General features: G+C 37.6%; 2 protein-coding genes across 2 annotated transcripts in view; both read right to left on the bottom strand.

Annotated features, from left to right (window-relative positions):
- Positions 1 to 217: 217 nt before the first annotated feature.
- On the bottom strand, positions 218 to 17,812 carry LOC140241674 (interleukin-17 receptor D-like). Its single transcript, XM_072321419.1, has 5 exons — positions 17,734 to 17,812; positions 16,911 to 17,042; positions 15,346 to 15,477; positions 12,747 to 12,788; positions 218 to 1,122 (listed from the first exon to the last, which is right to left on the bottom strand). The coding sequence occupies exons 1-5, from the start codon at positions 17,810 to 17,812 to the stop codon at positions 218 to 220; spliced, it is 1,290 nt and encodes a 429-aa protein (XP_072177520.1).
- Positions 17,813 to 18,086: 274 nt separating this feature from the next.
- The window catches only part of LOC140244028 (uncharacterized), a 130,855-nt gene continuing 129,012 nt past the window's right edge, over positions 18,087 to 19,929 (bottom strand). The window contains exons 11-12 of the mRNA XM_072323683.1: positions 19,593 to 19,697; positions 18,087 to 18,151 (exon numbers count right to left, since the gene is read on the bottom strand). Of these exons, the coding sequence (XP_072179784.1) occupies positions 18,087 to 18,151; positions 19,593 to 19,697 (170 nt within the window). The remainder of the gene's footprint in view (positions 18,152 to 19,592; positions 19,698 to 19,929) is intronic.

Below are 19,929 nucleotides of genomic sequence, written 5' to 3'. Positions count from 1 at the left end.
CACTCAAATCAGAACTTTTCAATCTTTTAATATACTATAGCACGATTCCGTTCATTTTTTTTTTTGATGTATTTTCCAGAAATATGACATCAGAAGTGACAATATTACACCACACGGCTAAATTTGTGATACCTCTTCATGGACAAGCATACATCTCTCTAATAATTGAGTTTTTTGTGTGCTAAGGTGGAAGTGTCGGCATGAGGTCATTGCACTGTCAGACGATTGAGGCACTGCCATTCTGTGACGGTGACGGCAAGGTCTCGAAGCCCGAGTCCATGTTCTCATCACTGGCCCCAGCATTGTGCTTGTCCCCAACCTCCGCAACTGTCGAGGAGAAAATCCCGCGGATGGACTCCATTCCCGGATCGTGGCACGGAATCTCCATCAGATCCAGTGGGACCACTTCGTGGGGATCCAGAGGGATCTGATGATCAAAGAGTTCCATCATGGGCTGCCTGCTGGTCACTGGCATGTCCCGTGGAGGGTGTGTCGGTTGAAAGGTTCTTCTATTGAGAGATGCTACCTTCGCGATAGCTTGCACAAGCGCCTTCCCTTCTGGCTGCAAGTCATAGTTGTCAACTTCAGGCATGCGACGCTTGGACGTTGGAGTGTCTTTCTCTGTGTTGAGCAGAGCGAAGCTGAGCTCAGCCAGATCACGCATGAGATTGTAGCAAGGGCGATCGTTCAGGAACTCTGGAATGTCCTCCCACGTGGCGTAATCCTCAAAGTATGCCGTCAGGAATTTGCCTTTCACGCCGATGGTTTCTCGCTCTTTCTTCGTGATCGTCACCATTTTCTGGAAGGGGTCGCCAAAGATGGAGGCGCCCACCAGCGAGTTGCAGCCCGACTTGGCCGCGTTCCACCACTCGCGCGTCCCCCGCGAGCAGATGAAGACCACCTTGAAGGCGTGCTGGTTCTGACTGCTCAGCCAGGTCTCCAGGTCAGACTTCTGGATCTCCATCTTGTGCTGGGAGGGGAGGATGGGAACCACACCGACGTGCTCCCTGATGAACGCCGCAAACTTCTGGACGACATCCTTGTGCTCCTCCGACTCTTCGGTGCTGATGATGAGCACTCGCTTCTCATCTGGGTGCACAGGTTGGTAGGACGGTTCCGGGTCTGAGATTGCAAAGGAAAAAAAACCCAACAACAGATATATAAACTTGGACCAAGTATTTAGGGCACTGAAAACAAAGATGGTGTCAGTTGAATGGGTTTAGCTCTCTTGTACAAGCGTTCCAAAGTTTGTAAAACTTTCCTCATAACATGGTTCTTGGTATCTGTCAAACTACCTGTGTCCCCATCACCCCAAAAGCCTGATTCAGTTGCCTATCATCAAGTTCCAGATTTCAGCATTTCTAAATTCATGGGACATCCAAGCTTTCAAATGATGTACAAGACATATTTCCAATAGTCTACCACAGAAATTGTAAGAAAGCAAGCTAGCGCATGAACATATTTATCAAATCAATAATAGGTTCTGTAGCTACAGAGGCAGTCAACGGTGCACATGAGTATACATTTACAAGGAATATGTCAATTCAAAGCATTATTGTGACATGCTTCATAAAATCAACATAACATCCCCTGACTTTGGCTTTAACAGGGAAACATGGCGGTTGATCACATATTCACATGTTTGGCTCCAGACGTCTTCATACTATGTACCCAGAGAGGAGAGATGAAAGGACTCCTAGAGTGTTTATTCCTTTTATACAAACACTCAAGACTTTTATGAATGTCCAGTTTGTGCATGAAAGACCAGGTGATCACACAACTTAAACATCGTGCTGTGAAGTGGAAAGCAAACTTATTGAATTGGTATTCACGGCTACAATTATGCCATTCTTTTCTGAGATCCTCCATAATCACCATGGCCTGTTTTCACAAATTCGAACTCCAGAACCAGATATTCAAGATCTTCACGTAACAAAACAGCATTTAGTACTATGGATGCTACTTCTCTTTGATAGGATATTAGCGATAGCTGCCACAGCACTGGTAATGCTCATGTGTATGTATCATTTGCCCCCATGTTCAGAAATGGTACATGTATAAAAGAATTTTGCACACTGAACAAATACTGCTACATTTCTGATCTGCGAACACAGTACAAACACAGGCAAGCATGTAGCCACTTTACATTTATGTTAATTTCCCTTCTAGTCTGCATAATTAGACAATGGACGAAAACACACACAAACACATGTATACACACACATAAACATATGAATATAGAGGAAAATACAAAGAGATTATTCTTTGGAAATACCATGATTGTGCCTCTTTTCTACCCACAATGTGCGAAGTGGCGGTGTCAGCAAATTGAGAACCATAATTCCTCCTTCCGTCTTTTACCTCTTTTTCATTTGATGAATATTCATTTCACGTTTTCCTGGTATAAATCACTGTTGTCATACAAGTAACTCTGCATTAAATGTAACTAAGGATTCTTAATATGTCCTACAAGTCCTAAAAAGAATGATGACAGTGATTGACGATAATAATAATAATAATAATAACAATAATAATAATAATAATAATAATAATAATAATAATAATAATAATAATAATAATAATAATAACAATAATAATAACAACAATAATAATGATAATAATAACAATAATAATAACAACAATAATAATAATAACAATAACAATAATGATGATGATAATAATAATAATAATAATAATAATAATAATAATAATAATAATAATGATAATAATACACTGTAAAACAATGATAAAACACTTAATATTATATTTCTATTACAGCAATTCATGCTGCTGTGTTTCCATTAGGATCACTTTGGTGATACCATGTCTCTTACATCCGAAGAACAAGAACCAAAAAGTCATGAATTTTATTTCTATGTGCCCAGGAAGTACAGTGTACACTGTAGCTCGGAGTCCTACTTATATTCAAGTGATCATTACACGACTTACACTGTTAAGTGCTACAATATTTTGCAAGCATAATATTTTAGCACACTGGGGCCTGCATAGGATGATCTTATGGTCACATAAATTTGCAACTGAGAAGCAAATCTATGGAATTAAAAGTTATTACAGTGAAACCCCGTTATAACGAGGTCCGTGGGACCGGCGATATTACCTCGTTATAACCGGTACCTCGTTAAATCCGTACATATAAAAAACAAAGAAAAACATAAGCACGACATCATATACCCATAAATGAAACCTAAGGACATCCTTTGCGTTGTTATTACACAATTATGGATCATTATTATTGAGAGAATAAAGGGAAATTATTTGTGAATTAGACGAAAAAGTAGGGGCTGAAATGAGTTAAATCTTAATTGTAATAATTCTTGTTTGTGAAGTTTTTCTAAACACCAGCGCAGATAGAGTAACATATAGGCCTTGTTTTAACAGTAACTTGCGAGGTATTTTTACGCTGTTTGTGCCCAGCAGGAATGCGATGATAAATTAATCATTTCAGCTGTTATCTTGTACAATGTATGATCGTTGCGCCCGAAGGGATTAAAAATGCGTTCTCTTTTTTCTTCCCAAAAATCTCTTTGCGTTTTGTACATCCGTTCTTGAAAAATATGCGACAGGATTGAATGTGGAAGGTTGTGATCCTTTTTACGCAAATCTTTACCTGGTAGACCTTTCTGAAAGAAAGAAAAATCGTCTTTGTGAAGTGCAGTGTTAAAATTGTAATAATGAACAAACCCAGATCTATTCAAACTAATAAATGCGTTGGTTTCTTTTTCTGATTTAGGTTAACATGCGTCATTCAACTTTTTTACGCTACTTTCACCTGACGAGATCGCGATGATTTCAGGGTAACATACATGCGGTGTTTACCGTTAACTTGCGAGGTATTTTACGCTGTTAGTGCCCAGCGGGAATGCGATAATTTCATGAATCATTTCGGCTGTAATTTTGTACAATGTATGATCCTTGCGCCCGAAGGGATTAAAATGCGTTCTTTATTTTCTTCCGAAAATCTCTTCGCGATTTGTACATCGATTCTGTTCTTGAACTGTTAAATGCGTTTGTTTCTATTTCCGAACAACTACCTTTTACGCTACGGTCACCCGGCGAGATTGCGATGATTTCACCAGTTATTTCGGCTTCAATCATACACACTCATATTTGAATTATCAGATAAATACTAAATACTAAATAAATGCGTTTGTTTCTTTTTCTGAACACCGATTAAGTAGGTTAACATGCGTTATTCAAAATTGTTTAGTAATTTTACGCTACTGTCACTCGGCGGGATCACAATGATTTCATTAATTATTTCGGCTTTAATCATATACACACTCATATTTGCTAACCAGCAAAAGAACTGGAATTCGGAACTAAAAACAGAAAGGATATAATGATGAGTTGCACACGCATTCTAATTGTCCATTTTTTGCCACAAGTGTCGCTACATGAAAAGTTTTTGAATGCGTTATCTTTTATTTTTCGCCTCATCACGCACGCGTATCTCGCGAAAAAGAAAATCGAATAATTATGTTTAATAATTCGGTAGGAACATCGGAAGGCATTCTTGTGTCTTATTGCGTGGTTTAGAAGAAAAAATGGAAGGAACGGTTCTCTGCAAAACGGGAAAAAGACGTGGATAGCGTGAATTCGGTTTTCAATGTTTCGTTTGTCGCGTGTTTGAAAGCGACAATTTAGTCAAGAAATGGAACCTCGTTATATCCGATCAAATTGCTTATGTTTTTCTTTATCATGATGCACCGAAATTGTCCTCGTTATAACCGGAATCTCGTTATAACCGAACTCGTTATAACCGATTCGTTCTGCCATAGGTTTGCATGCAAAGGAAAACGGGACCGACGCGATCACCTCGTTAAAAGCGGTTCCTCGTTATAACCGAACTCGTTATAACGGGGTTTCACTGTATTTTCTTTTTTCAAGAATCATTAAATGTTTCCTATCTTGGCAAGGATATATATCATGTTTGTGTCATAGATCATAATTTGGTGCAATGTTGAAATTTCACAATCATCAGTCAACTCATGTTATTTATATGACATATATATATTATCTGTTGAATTAGAGCTTAGAGTTGTTACCTGTGGAACTTTTTTTATATATATAATATTAATATAATATTAAGTGTTTTATCATTGTTTTACAGTTTATTATTATTATTATTATTATTATTATTATTATTATTATTATTATCATTATTATTATTATCATTATTATTATTATTATCATTATTATTATTATTATTATTATTATTATTATTATTATTATTATCATCATTATTATTTTTATCATTATTATTATTATTATTATTATCATTATTATTATTATTATTATTATTATTATTATTATTATTATTATTATTGTTATTATTAACAATATGTAGATAGCCTTTTTTTCTTCAGAAATAAAAAAAAAATCACAGAATGTATTTTTCTATGCACCTGACTACATACAACACATATGAGTTCAGTTACATACCATTTGTATATTAGGTTTGTTTGTGCGTTGCTGTTTTTTTATATTACTTTTCGGCGGTAAAATGTTCTACTCTAATATCCATCAGAATTCCATGAACTATTTTTATTTGATTTCATGTAGCTAGCATCTCTCTCTCTCTCTTTCTCTGCCTGAGGCATATATCAAGATATTGTCACTGGCATACAATGTATGACAAATTCCTTACTGTCAAAGTAAGCAAGAGAAAGATCTCAGGGTTTTACAGTTAGGATCAACAGAAAAATGAAACATCAAATATTTACATCATCAATGCACCACAGTTTGGAGTTTTGATGATGATAATCGTTATAATGGGGCAATATTGCTAAATATCACAAGGATAAACACAGAAAATGATACTGCAACTAATTTAGTGATGATCGAGTCATATTAGGATTATCAGAATGATGGCAAGTTTCATTCTCGATTTAATAATTACAGAGTTTTGTGTAGCTGCTAAATACATATTTGACACTGTATGCTTGCTTTCATCAAATTCTCAGAATTATTTCCAAACCCTACAAAGCACTTTGTGTTTTAATGAGTTTGTCTTTTGATGTGTGTGATGATTATATAGATTGCACTGTAAAGGAAAAAGAATTGTAGATGGCACAAATAATCCACAACAAATTAAACAGTGATTTAAAATTATCATTAAAAAAATTTCAGAAGGTACCATTCACATGGGATAAAGTTCTGAGCAAGAAATCATTCATACATCACCTCAATCAAATACGGGTACTGACAACAAGTTCTGCTTAGCTGGGATATCTGGAAATTTCTACAAGACATGCTAACCAAAAAGGTATAATGGGTTGTCATTATAAAAACTGCTGGACTTTTAAAGATGGCTACAGTCTACTTTTGTTCCAGGGCAAAATGGTTCATTCTGTTTACAGGGAACCAGGCAACTTTATACTTGGTCAGTATTTAGCTGATCCCTGGGAAAACGTTGGATATGAAGTCGGTCACAGGACTTGAGTGTGAAGAGCAGCAAAGTGCCCCCAATAAATCATTTTTCTTTTCCCCCTCCCCCATCTATTGTGATCTCGATATCTCTTTCTCCCTCATTTCAAGTCACATTTTGATAGATTACCTCGCTTTTCATTGTCTGCCCATTTATCACAGCAAGTTGAGGCCATCTAATAGTTGTATTAAAAGTAAACTGTCACGCAGTATGTCATAAATTTTGAGGCGGTGTCACTTTCTAAAGTCCAAGAGTTGACCAATCTTTGTGATATTATCAGCACAATTTCTGAAAAACGGATAATACTATTCTCATTTTGCAGTAGCAGTTCTCTACAGCAAAGTTCAACCACTCATGAAATTGTCTCAGGAGTCATGATTTGCAAAACATGTGGCGTATGTGGCGAATGCAGTAATTGAATGATGACTACCGGTAGAGCCTATTCTTGATGAGTTTTCAGTAACCACCAGCAGCACATGAAAAACCACTTAGTTTCTCATTCTTTTGGATTTTACCTTTTGCAGCACAGCTTTGAATAGCTTTTCTTCTCTTTTGCTCTCTCTATGTGTTAGCGAGGTATTAAGACACATGTGTTTTTTTCTTTTTCCATACTATTTAGTATCCATTCTGAACATTGAAAAGTCAACTCAGAGAAAATGTGACCCATAGTCACTTTAACCCTGATAAAAGTGCAGGTTTTAAAGCAGAGAAAATTGTATTAAAAAAAATATGTCACATGTGTGAAAAATTTGGGAAAAAAAAATGTTTGTTCCAATATCAACAGTAAGATAAGCTAATCACATTTTTGTCTGAATTTCAACAACAAAAAATGTGTTGAAATTCATTTTTTCTAAAACATGTTACTATGGTGAATTCAATGGACCTAGTGTTAAATTATCTTTGAATATCTCCTGTATGCTCAACTACACTTAAGAACCTATTTCCCCAAAAAGTAAGTTTATTTGGTGACAAGATTTTTCGCTGTTTCTGTATGGGGCTTTGGAACTAAAATGGGGCAAATTGTGTATTAAATAAAACTCATCAATAACACAATCAGTAAATCATTGATTGGCACTCTTATCAGTTTATCATGGTGATGATGATTCACTATGATTACTGTAATATGATCCATATGCCTGTCTGTTTTCATCTTTCTTTCTATCAACCAGCATTTATCTTTAATACATCACTGTGTCCATTCATCCAGAATCAAAACATGTAGCTATATACCCCCTCAACTCTATACTGGGAGGGAGTGTGACTAACACAATACTGCGGACAAAGCACATAAACTTTTTGTTTGTTTATTTGTTTGTTTGTTTTTTACTGATTTTGCACAGCTAGTGCAGATAATGCACACAAACCCACCAGCACATTCAGTTCACATGGAGGACATGGACGGTATGATAATAACAGGAGTAGGGTTAGCAGCGTTGACCTAATAAAATGCCATGCTATTAATATTTTAGCTCCCTAATCTCCCCCCCCCCCCCACCCACCCACTTCTGTTGACAACGCTGCACCCTCTGCTTCAATGCAGTCGTAGAAAGGGCAATGCAATACAATCCCGGCTTTCCAGGCAAGCATCAGTCGATACTCTCAATAGCTTTCTTGTCCTTGAAATATTGTTGGTTAGTTCTATCGCAATGCAAGGCTGGCGGGGGAAATGAAAGCTGCTGTGAAGTCGGCAGGTAAATCTCCTGTGTTTAAAGTTTCTTCCGCCACGGGAAAAAAAAAGATGGCTTCTCAAGCATCACTTCATGATCACATAATAGCAAAGACATGGGAGACAGGATCTACAATGCTTGATGGGGGGGGGGGGGTTATCTTGCACCTTTCTATGATTTAGAACAGCTATGACATCACAAAGAAAACTAGAAATGTCGCTGTGGCGACTGGTATGCCTCCGCCATAATGCATGATTCTCCTAGGTCTATAGTACATGTGGACAATGTGTGATTACATTTTCACAAAATTGGCAAAATATCAAAATGACATGTTTGGCACAAATGTGTTGAATGTTCACATTCCTTGACCTAGGTTTAATTGAATGAATGGGAGAGCATGTATTTGGGGATTTTAGGACTTTTACTTGACTTTGACCCTTTCACAAGTTTATGCATTGAGTAATTTTCAAGGTACAGAGGAAAAAGTGCAATTTCTGTAACAGTAATTGTTACCATTTTCATCTGGCCTTTGACCCTTGCCCTTTGACCCTTAAATTCAAAAGAGAATCACAGTCAGGCAGAACACACATAAGTTTCAAGATAACTTGAGCCACTTTCGAGATTTGGAGGAAGAAGTAATGTTCAGCACCTTCACTTGATCTTTGACCTTTTGACCTTTTTGGCAAAAAAAAAAAAAAAAAAAAAATCCCAGAGAATCTCTATTTGGTTTTACATGCATATATATACCAAGTTAAAAACAATAATTCTGCAGGAATTTCATAGATATGAGGGAAATAGTAAACTTTTGAAGTGTTGCCCTTGACCTTTGACCCCATGAACCCAAAATTCCCTAGAATCACTGCCAGTCAGTACTTGCATATATATACTATGTTCCATGGAGATACCTTGAACCATTTCCAAGATATGGAGAAAATAGTGCAATTTTAACATTTTTACTTGACCTTTTGACCTTTGACCTCATGACCCCAAACTTTCACCAGAGAATCTTAATTGGGTTATACATGTATACACTAAGTTTCAACAAAATATCTTCAGGCATTGCATAGATATGGGGAAATAGTGAAATTTTGAACATTTGACCTTGACCTTTTGACCTTTGACCTTGAGCATGTGTACTCAAAAGTTGATAGGCACAACGTAATAACTTCACCCCCTAATACACATACATGCCAAGTTCCATTGGGATACCTCTAAAGGTCTTTTAGTTATGCTGTCCACAAAATTCATTACGGACGGACGGAAGGACGGACAACCTGAAAACAATGCCTCCAGCACCACTTGGTGGCAGAGGCATAAAAAAAGGTGAGAAAGTGACAAGTGCGACATGAGCCATTCTGTCTGTGGGAAAGAATGAACATCAACTGAACAAAACAATAAAAATCAGAATATTTTCAGTTGAATTACATATTACTTGGGAGCGAAATTCAAGTTTAATTCAGGACATGAGAGCATAAACATCATTTGTACTAATGTTTCAATGCCTTTCCTGAAACAGTTGTAATGTATTCCATGTCATTTACTGATAGTTTTCGTTTCACCTTTTCTGATAAGATTTCTTTAAATGAATCTGGACTTTTCATGGAGACATGTTGATTAAATATGATCTTGAACATTGACCCTTGACTTGTGATGCATTTCAAGTTGACCACTTTCTCGATGAAGAGATCCGTGATGATACTTTCTAACCCCTTGAGGACGGACTGATTTTGCTACAACACGCATTTCCCATAGACACCTGCCCAAGTATACTCGGGACTTGTCCTCAACGGGTTAATGCAAATTTGACAGAATTTCTCTGAATACTGTTACGTTCATTGCAAAAATATAACAAAATTTCACAAATTTTGTTTCCATCGGAAGAGCTGAACAACAAAACAAAACATGCAAAAATAGTACCTTGTCAGTCTGCTAATGCAGGTTTTTTATTAGGAATTTTTGAGAATTTCATCAATTACTTGCAATCAAACTGCAAAGTTCTTGCCTTGGACCTTGACCCTTTGACCTCTGACCCCAAAATATAAGTGGGTCACCCCTGAGTAGTTGTACGTAAATATATTGTGATGACACAAATAATGCAGCACAGACAGATAAGGGTACATGTATACAGAGACTCACACAGACAGATCACAGAGAATGGAGGCATCTAGAAAGCTACATCACTTCCAGATACATGTCTCTTCTTGGAGTAGACATTATGAAAATGGAAGATATTTTTCTACAGCTCAGGGCTATCTACAACTGTATTCTTGCTCGAATTGAAAGAGAATGGTTAGTTGCACATATCTGCATGTGGAGCGAGCTACGACCAGGCAAAGAGACAATCAGCAGCGATACCGTTGGTTGCATGTGAATGGAAAGAAGATACAAATGCTGTATATGCCAAATATTTCGCGAGGCTATTATTTTCACAAATTTCGCGAGTCAGGTGCTATTCAGGAAATTAAATATACACGAAAATATTGGCTCTGATCCCAATGTGAATGTGATGTACGTGTGTACACTTCTCCATTCAGTACAGGACTCTATTCGATCACGAATTTAACCACTTGCGAAATCGTCAGGAATTCCTGATTCGCGAAAATTTAGACTCGCGAAATATACGGCATATACAGTGGTTCAAACTGCCAGAGGACAGAATGCAAAATAATCAGGCGCAGGAGGAAGAACTCAAAGGAGCCATCAATGCCATTTTCTACAATCTACAGCTATATATTCTTGCTATTCTAACACACCACACTTGGGCTTATGGCAACTCACAGCATGAAGAATGACATGACACCCATCAGCACAACACCCTGATTAAGTCGCTGATTTTGAGGGAGAAAACTACAAAATAGGATAATTCACTTCTCGTGATACTTAAAAACAACATATTCGTTTACAAATCTAAAGTTTGATTTTATCTGTCAAAATTTTAAAGTCTGAAAATGTTTTGAACACTGCATATTGCTGGATTTATAAAGCACATTATGATGGTCTTGTCAAACTTGTTCGTTTGAACGCTTTTCACTTTGTGCATACTTCAATTGGCTGCATCGTAAGCACATTACACATTAGTTCCAGGGATTCCTCTCGGGGGAACATATGCTGCTTGATATTTTAGATCATCTCTCTCTACTTTCCAGACACATAATACCGATAATTATCAAAGAGTGTCCTCTTCCATAAGATTCAAAGCAAACAACTGATTTGCACCATTTTGAAAATTTGTAACCAAACAGCTATGATTATAATGATCTAGAGTCTTACTTTACACTTCAGGCATAACTTATGCTCAGCCTTTACTAATACATCGTACATAAAATGCAAATATACCAGTCATCACACTTGATATCATATCCCATGGTCAGTATCAGGACACATTCACCCAGGGGCACAATACCCATATACACTTTAATTGCACAGGCAAAACAAATATATATACTGTACATTATCAAGCTACACTATATTAAGCTTCTTTATGTGCTTTGATATTTAATGCAAGTTTCTGGACCATTAGCTTAGTTCCACAGACTCTATTTGGCACCACATTTAAAAAAAAAGGAGAAAAGAAAGATCAAGCATAATGTCTACAGACAATAAAGGCCATCAGTTAGTGATTAGATAAAGGACCTAAATATAGCAAACTTATTCACATTCTCTCTTTTCCTTTCTTTCTCTCTCCCTCTCTCTCTCCCTCTCTCTCCCTAAGCAGGTGAATCCGTCGACTTGAGATACGTGAGCAAATAGGTATACAGCACAGAAGTGGCTATAAAAGAATGCAAGTCGCAAATTCTTATAACTTGTTTTGTTAAAGGGAAATTGTCCTAAAACATACAAGTATTATGCAGATTCAGGGATTGGCAAGAGATCAGTGAAACATTCAGTGAAAGTTCAAGAAAAATCAATGTCCATAAAAAGGATGTGAACTTGTTTTGGGGAATTCCATTTGGTCCCCCCTGTGGATTTCTTGATATAGTAGTAAAACGATTGGGGGGGGGGGGATTAAAGTGATTTCTCAAAAGTTCAATTTTCTATGATGGGAAAGCATACTTGACCTAGCTCTTCTAGAGAGCAAAGAGCTTTATTTTTGCTCTAACAAATCTCAGGCGGAGGCCAAGGAAAGGTGTATTACTCACTCAAACAAATGGAGATTTGTAAAATTTTGTGTACATTTTCTTCATATCACTTTTAATACTCATGTGAAATCACAATATGATATACAGTAGGAATTGTAAGGCTGCACATGTGACTAAATGCACTTGAACAGAGTATCATCACATTTTTCGCTTCACTATAAAAATCTTTAGCAATCCAGTGAATCAGCATAAAGGTTACGGAAAATTTTAGGAACATTTTTCCTTGAAGAGCACACCTGCCACCATCATTAAGCTTGACATGCATGTACATGTAGTATGCTGGAGAAGCTGTTAACGGAGGAGCAAACGAATGAAAAGCACAGACACAATCACAAAATGAGAACACATCAATCAGGGACAGCAAGACGAAAAAGTGAGCCAGCTAGTGAAGATGCAAAAATGACTGAGCCGAGATCTGACAAAAAAAAAAAAAGAAAAAAAGGAAGAAGGAGAATTTTGATACAAGATAAATTCAGGTAATACCACCTTCACCATCTTCCCTGCCATGCCCATGGTCGGGAGAATTTGGAGTGTCTGCAAGAGCATGCAAAATGACAAATATGCTGACATGACTGCTTCTCTTCCTCTACACCGACAATACAGTATGACCAAAAAAAAAAATACAATCGGATTTTCGCATTGATAACACCCAATATGATTAAACTGTCCAAATGCTACTTCAGGGTCTTAAAATATAACATCTTACCTCTATTTTGCAGAAAACCCCATTCAATTTGGCTAAGCGGTTACAGAGAAATGTGGATTGTTGTAAAGCATGCCATGAGTCTGATTCTTCAAGTTTAGCACTTGGATGCTCTTGGAACTGCTTATCAATGTGCAAACACAATAGACAGAACTTGGAGGGAAGAGATTCCTGACATGCTCTACAAAATTCTTCATTTCTCTTTGACCACTGAAGCAAATCGAATGGGGTTTTCTGTAAGATGTGGGCAATGAGTTATAGTTTCATACCCTGAAATTGTATTTGGATTGATTCACTATTTTAAAAGTTATCATGGCGGAGGTTCCCATTGTAATTTTTTTTGGACATATGGTATATCTTGCAAACCGCATTTCTGAAGCACGCCTTGGTGTTTATGGTGTATACAACAAGGAGGCACATCATTGTCAACAACAATTCTGACTAGTTTCAGAGCCCTCATTTGGCTCTCAGAGAGGATGGTGGGAAATAGTAGTTTGGTGATTCTCATTTCTTGAAAACTTGACTACGAAGACCATCATTCCTCAGCTTCTCTGAAGAATTTGACATATTACATAAATTCTGTTTCCTCACCATAACTAAGTACTATTAAATGGGATTTGAAGCTAATACTAGTTGGCATTGGATTCTCAAAGCCTGTCCTCACAATTATTAACAAAATACATACGGTAGTCATCTATTAACCCAGCGTGGAGCATCTTCTTTCGAGCAGCCAGGAAAACACATTTACATGGAAGACAGGAAAATCAGGTTAAGATCTCCTGTAAAGGCGATACTGTAAAACGAGGAATGTTCGTGTGCATTTTAATTTTGCGAATTTCACGAGCGCAAAGATTCACGAAATTAAAATGCACACGAAAGTTCTTGTCTACACTATATGCATTGAATGCCAGTGGAAGTTCGCGAAAATTTCATGCTGCAAAAAAGGCCGTCGGCTCCAATTCGCGAAAAATTCATGCTGCGAATATATCATGTTTTACAGTACCTGATGCTCCTGTAACCCATCCCATCCCATCCCCACCTCAAAGCACACAAAGGGTTGAAGAGAAGAATCGGTTTCGTGCAGCCAATGGCATTGGGCAGTGCTTATGCTAGACTGTTCTATAACAACAAGCTCCACTGCCCTTGTAGCCGAGTACTATCATCACTTTAATACATACATAATGAACAAAACTGAACGATTCAAACTTTGGCTTTTGAGGGCCACTGAAACTAGTAAATAAATGTAAACAAATGTAAACAAATAATAACTGAAACCACTGAAAAATCAATCAAATGTCTCATTCCTGGAAACAGCACAAACACCATGCCTTTGTATAAAAATAGACATTACTGGTTTTAATACTGAAAGGCCAATATGGAGAATTAAAAATACAGCCATCCCTTTCAGTATCATTGGATTACAATGGCAAATCAATTTTAATAAACTCATAATGTCTCCTAATACCTTCAAGCAGGATCAAATTAAAGCCAGTGCTGAGAATTTCTACAGCTTGATATTACAGACTACGAGCATGCAAGCTAACAAAGTAAAGAATAAGCAAATAAATAAACACAAAAACTAATGCACAAACAAAGCTCTATATGTAAGTGACTCCTTTCCCCCGCATACAAAACTTATGCAAAGCCATACCCATATGCAACCCAAAAGCAGTGCTATTTTGTTTGTTTGATCTGAGAGACTACATCAATAGTGCTTTTATGCATGATTCATTCAGTTTTTTTAAGGTTGGAGCCCTTTCTCATTTAAATCCTCCCCCCCCCCCCATTTGACCTCTGGGATTCATGTTTAGTCTTAGAGATGGCATTTGGTATTGGTCCAATGTTTGCTTGCCCCCCCCCCCCCCCCCACACACACACACACACAAACACTCACTTGCATGCTCTTTGCTGAGAGGTAAATGATGGCATACTTTGATTCGCCTTGAAAAAAAAATTCCTTGAGTTGCTAAGCAATGATCATCTCACTCGTATTTGCAATATTACATCACCAACAGTTTATTATTTCATGATGTTTATCTATTATTATCATTACTATTATTATTATCTTCATGATTCTCCATATTATTTTTGTGAAATGCCTACCCTCCTCTACACCATGGCTAGAATGTCTGAGGTCGCATTGGGACACTTGCTGTAATTCACACAACATTAAAGTAAAGGGACACCACCTGCCTGTTTTTTTTTTTCTTCTTTTAGTTGCTGTGCATTGTAAACTAAATGTGGCAAAAAACAAGAACAAGAGCAATACAAGAACAAGCAAAATAAACTAAGACAGGATTGAAGGATATCTTTTAATATGACAGGAAAAGAGATGGCATTTCTGTGCATAAAGAGAAATTCATCTGCATCAAAGAGCAGAACGCTCACCCTGGTTGATGTACGGCGGATGATTACTTCTCTTGGAGCGCATCCGCTTGATCGCGTAGCTGAAGGCGACGATGATAGCGAGGACGATGAGGGCGCAGGCAATGAGTAAGTACATCTCTTGAGGTGTGTCTTCTGGAGGAGAAGAAGAAGAGTGAGGTAGATAGGAAGGGAGGAAAAGACAGACAGTAAGATACAAACTACTTATAGAATGGAATACTGTATACACTGAATACTGTGCAAAATTGTTATTTTTGCAAATTTTGCGAGTCAGGTGCTATTCACGAATCTAAGGGGATGCAAAAACACTGACTCTGAGCCCACCTTATGTCTGTGACATGCATATGCATACATATCTCCATTCAGAACAGTACTCCACGATCAAGAATTTGACCACTAGCAAAATTGTGAAGAAGTCCCGATTCGCGAAAAAATGACACTCGCTATTAATATACAGCATATACAGTACATGTATGTCACCCACTGATAGCAATGATCTGAAAGAAAATAATGGAATGGAAGCCTGAGATTAATGAAAGTTTGATGAAATCTATACCACTGGGGACTTACAGATCCCATTGAAATATTGGTCAACCATCCTACACAGCATGTACCAGCATATCCAAACAAAATGTTTTGGTCATTTCAGTATTTGTTTCCTAAGAGAAATGTCACCTAATACAGAATGATGCCCAAAATAAAGAGAAGTAAAAACAAACAAACAAACAAACAAACAAAAACCCTAGAAATGTTGCTATGGCAACTGGTATGCCTCTGTCATAATGCATGTTTCTCCTAATAGGTCTATAGTACAATATCTTGACAATGTGTGATGACAGTCTCATATAACTGGCAAAATATTAACATGACAGGTTTATCACAAATGTGTTGAATGTTCACTTTCCTTGAACTAAGTTTGCTATATTGTCTAAGAGTGCAGGTATTTGGGGATTCGAGGAAGAGGGATGGCACATCTTAGGAACAGACGACACAAGAAACCACAAGAAAGAGTGATGCCTCCAACACCAGGCAGTGCAAATGCCCCACAATGGATGATGATTATGATGATGATGATGATGATGATCACCGCCGGCGCCACATATTCAAAAGTGGGGGAGGGGTGGGAGGTGCCCACTTCTGGGTTTCATGAGCTAACATTAAACAAGCAAAAAAAAAAAAAAGGCCTTCAGTGCAACTTCTGGTGCCACTTCCAGGTTTCTTCAGCTGACAAGCCAAAAAAAAAAAAGGTCTTCAGCGCAAAAACAAAGCCTAAACGAAGCCTTACCGCACCCACACTTCAGGGTTTCTATCTATTTCTTTCTATAGCCACTTACGCACTTTCGGGGATAAAAAAAAAGTGGGGGGGGCAAAGGGGTGACACCTTATGTATTCCTTTGTATGGTGCAAAAAAAGTGGCCCGGCCCCCCTGGTATTGCCAGCCATGATGATGATGATGAAACAGCATTTATTTAGCCTCATTCATCTGTAGGACATTCAAAAATGCCTGGCTTCCACAATGTGTCACACATCATTCCCGAAAGAAAAAGAAGTAGAGAGAGCAGGATTACTTTTGCACAGCCCATCAGCAGGCTCTCGGACGAAGCCCGAGTTGCACGAGCAGTTGTACTCGGCGCCTTCCGTCGTTCGCCTAAAGGCGCAGCTGCCATGATCGTTGCATTCGTCACTGTTACAGGTGTCATCTGATGGAGGGACAGTGCACAAAGAGGGACAAGAAATGAATGTGATGTCATGTGGCTATCAAACCTCCCTCATCAGTTCTACAGTACTATTGTGCTAGAATGAGCATTTAAACCGCGTCCCGTTGATATTGCAACAGCACGTACTTCCAAAAGTCACCTACCCGAGAATACTCTGGACTCATCTTCAAAGATTTCATTACAGCAAATAAAACTCAAGAATATGTCTTAGGGTGCTGCTTCCATTCTACTTTTGTGGAAAGCAGGAAATTGCTTGCCTTCAAACAATGTAGAGATTACACATACACACACATACACACACACACACATACACACACACACACAAAGCAAATCAAATATAAGTTGTTTTTTTCTTCATAATCATCAGTTAACGATGTAAACAGACACTGGTATGTTTTTCTTAGGTGATGTTCTAACAGTCAGCTTAAATAATTTTTTTTTTTCACTGCATACTCATCCCACTTTTGAGGATGAATGTTGAGCAGACTGACTTTTCTCTATTAAAACCTTTGCCTTGGCTATCAAATGACTGTCTGAATGGAACTATCATCTACACTCTTTACTGCCATGAGAGGGGTTGATGCACTACCAGAATTCATATAAAATTACCAAATAATGATTCCCATCCCAGTGACCCAAATAACTTATCTATTTTAACCCCATGCACTCTTACCAGCGCAAATGTCGGAGATGTTTGCATGGGAGAACTGCTCCGGACAATCGCAGATGTAGTGAGTCGTGCTTTCCTTCATGTCAGTACGACACTCAGCGATAGTCAGGCAGGGGCTGTCCGGGTATTCCCTGGTTTTGCACTTGTCGACTGCAGCAGCAGAAAATAAGAAGAAGAAGAACAAATAACAGCACTTACTGCAGTGTAGATTGGCATCAGAACAGAAAAACATTCTGTGATCTGTTTTCCAGGATGGAGGAACGAACATGAAGGAGGAACATTCTCGCCCAACTATTCCCATGAGTACTTCATCGGCCCACATTCATCAGATAATGGTTGATTAACCTTTTACTGTTCTAGGTTCGCAGACTGACATGCGTGCTTGAGTGCTTCTTTGCCGATGGGCACATATGTCTGAGACCTAATTTTCGATTAAATAGAAGTAAATGAAATAGAAACTAAAATGAAAAATAAAAATTGAGATTACATATTAATTTCCCTAAATCTGTAGGTCTGAAGCACACTGCTATATCAGTGCAGACTAACTTTTCAACCATAAAGTCAAGTTTCTCTCTTTTTTTCTTTTTTTCTTTTTTTTTTTTTTGGGGGGGGGGGAGGGTGATGCTTTTGCAATTGTGTGATATTGTTTTAAGGACTAGTTCACCTTCATAGACATGTGGGTTGAGTGAATGCAGCAATGTTAGTAGAGCACATCAGTGAGAGTTTGAGGAAAATTGGATAATATGCTTTTATCATAAATAGCTAGCAAATATCTTTATCCAACGTAGAGACATTTTGGAGAGATATGTTATATGCATATTGTTTACCAAGGGATCCATGTCTACAAGCTGTGCTTTTCAGTGGAGCACTATTTTCCATCGCTTTATTTACTTACATGTAATGTCATTTCTGCAAAGTATGCATTGTTTGTGTTATACAGTTCAACCTCGATTATCTGGCCTCCTTTTATCCGGAAATCTCTATAATCCAGACGCATTCACGCAGCGAAGGACTTTTTTTTTTCATCCAAAACTTGAGAAAAAACAGTGACTTTATTTCATGAATCTATTTTACTAACTTCATAAGATGTGCATGATAGGTTTCTCAATATCTAATGAGGTAAAACATGTATGATTTTCACATAAAGATATACTTTATTTTTGTGAAGAAGGGACTATAATTTTGCGCAGGCTAGCATAGATTACACCACCGTTGCAGGGTACGCTACCTGCCTAGCTGCCAGTACACTGGGACGGCAACTTGGACAGCAGCTATATACATTAACACTGTGTCTCCCATATCCGGCCAATTCGCTTATCCGGATGAGCGTCGTCCTGACATGGCTTGATAATCGAGGTAGAACTGTACTATTATACATTAATTCGCATTTACACAATACTTCTTTACATTTGGCGGTATACATTGCACCATTTATTGCGTTTAGTTCAATTGAAATAAAAAAGCTGAATTAAAAAAAGAATATGATTTTACCATTAATTGCAAGTGCTTCACAAGGTACGATACAAACTTTTTTTTTTTTTTTTTCCTTTCAGCACTATTTCGGTCATGTAAAGCAGTTTATTTCACTTGCAAAAGTCAGAAGTCAAAAGTCACAAAATTGCTACAGTTATAATTGATTCTTAAGTTGGCAATACATTTCAGGAGATTAATGTTAATTCTTCTGTCTCAAATTGGAAAAGATTTTTAAAAAAAAGAAGAAGATCTGTTTCTGTGTGGATTTACTGAATTTAACCAGTTCTAACATGTGGAATATGTAAAGTTTGGAGTTGCCAACTTGATAAGGACAAAATGATAATCTCTGCTGCAAAATTATTGCAGACTTGATGTACTGGAAAACTTACTGATGCAAGTGACTCCGTTTGGGCACCCGCAGTTGTGCTTGAACGTATCTTCATCGATTTCACATGTGCTGTACGGATCACATGGGTTTGATTGACATGGATTGGCTGGTAATGAGGGAAAAGAAAGACAGATTCAGGAAACAAATATAGTCACAGAACAAATTTCATCACTAATGAGTGGAATCTCCCTGCCATCACACCCCACCACAAAAAGGAAAAAAGGGAAAAATGCAACAGGCACTAAAAATACCTCTTCATAATACACACTTACAAAATACAAACTTTCCAAGAATTCCATAACAGACGCTCATCATTTTGCTGCAGGGACGTCATTTTC

This window comes from Diadema setosum, chromosome 2, assembly GCF_964275005.1.
Source record: "Diadema setosum chromosome 2, eeDiaSeto1, whole genome shotgun sequence".
Lineage (NCBI taxonomy): Eukaryota > Metazoa > Echinodermata > Echinoidea > Diadematoida > Diadematidae > Diadema > Diadema setosum.
Note: the sequence above shows the minus strand (reverse complement) of the source record. Positions and strands in the feature narration are given on the sequence as shown.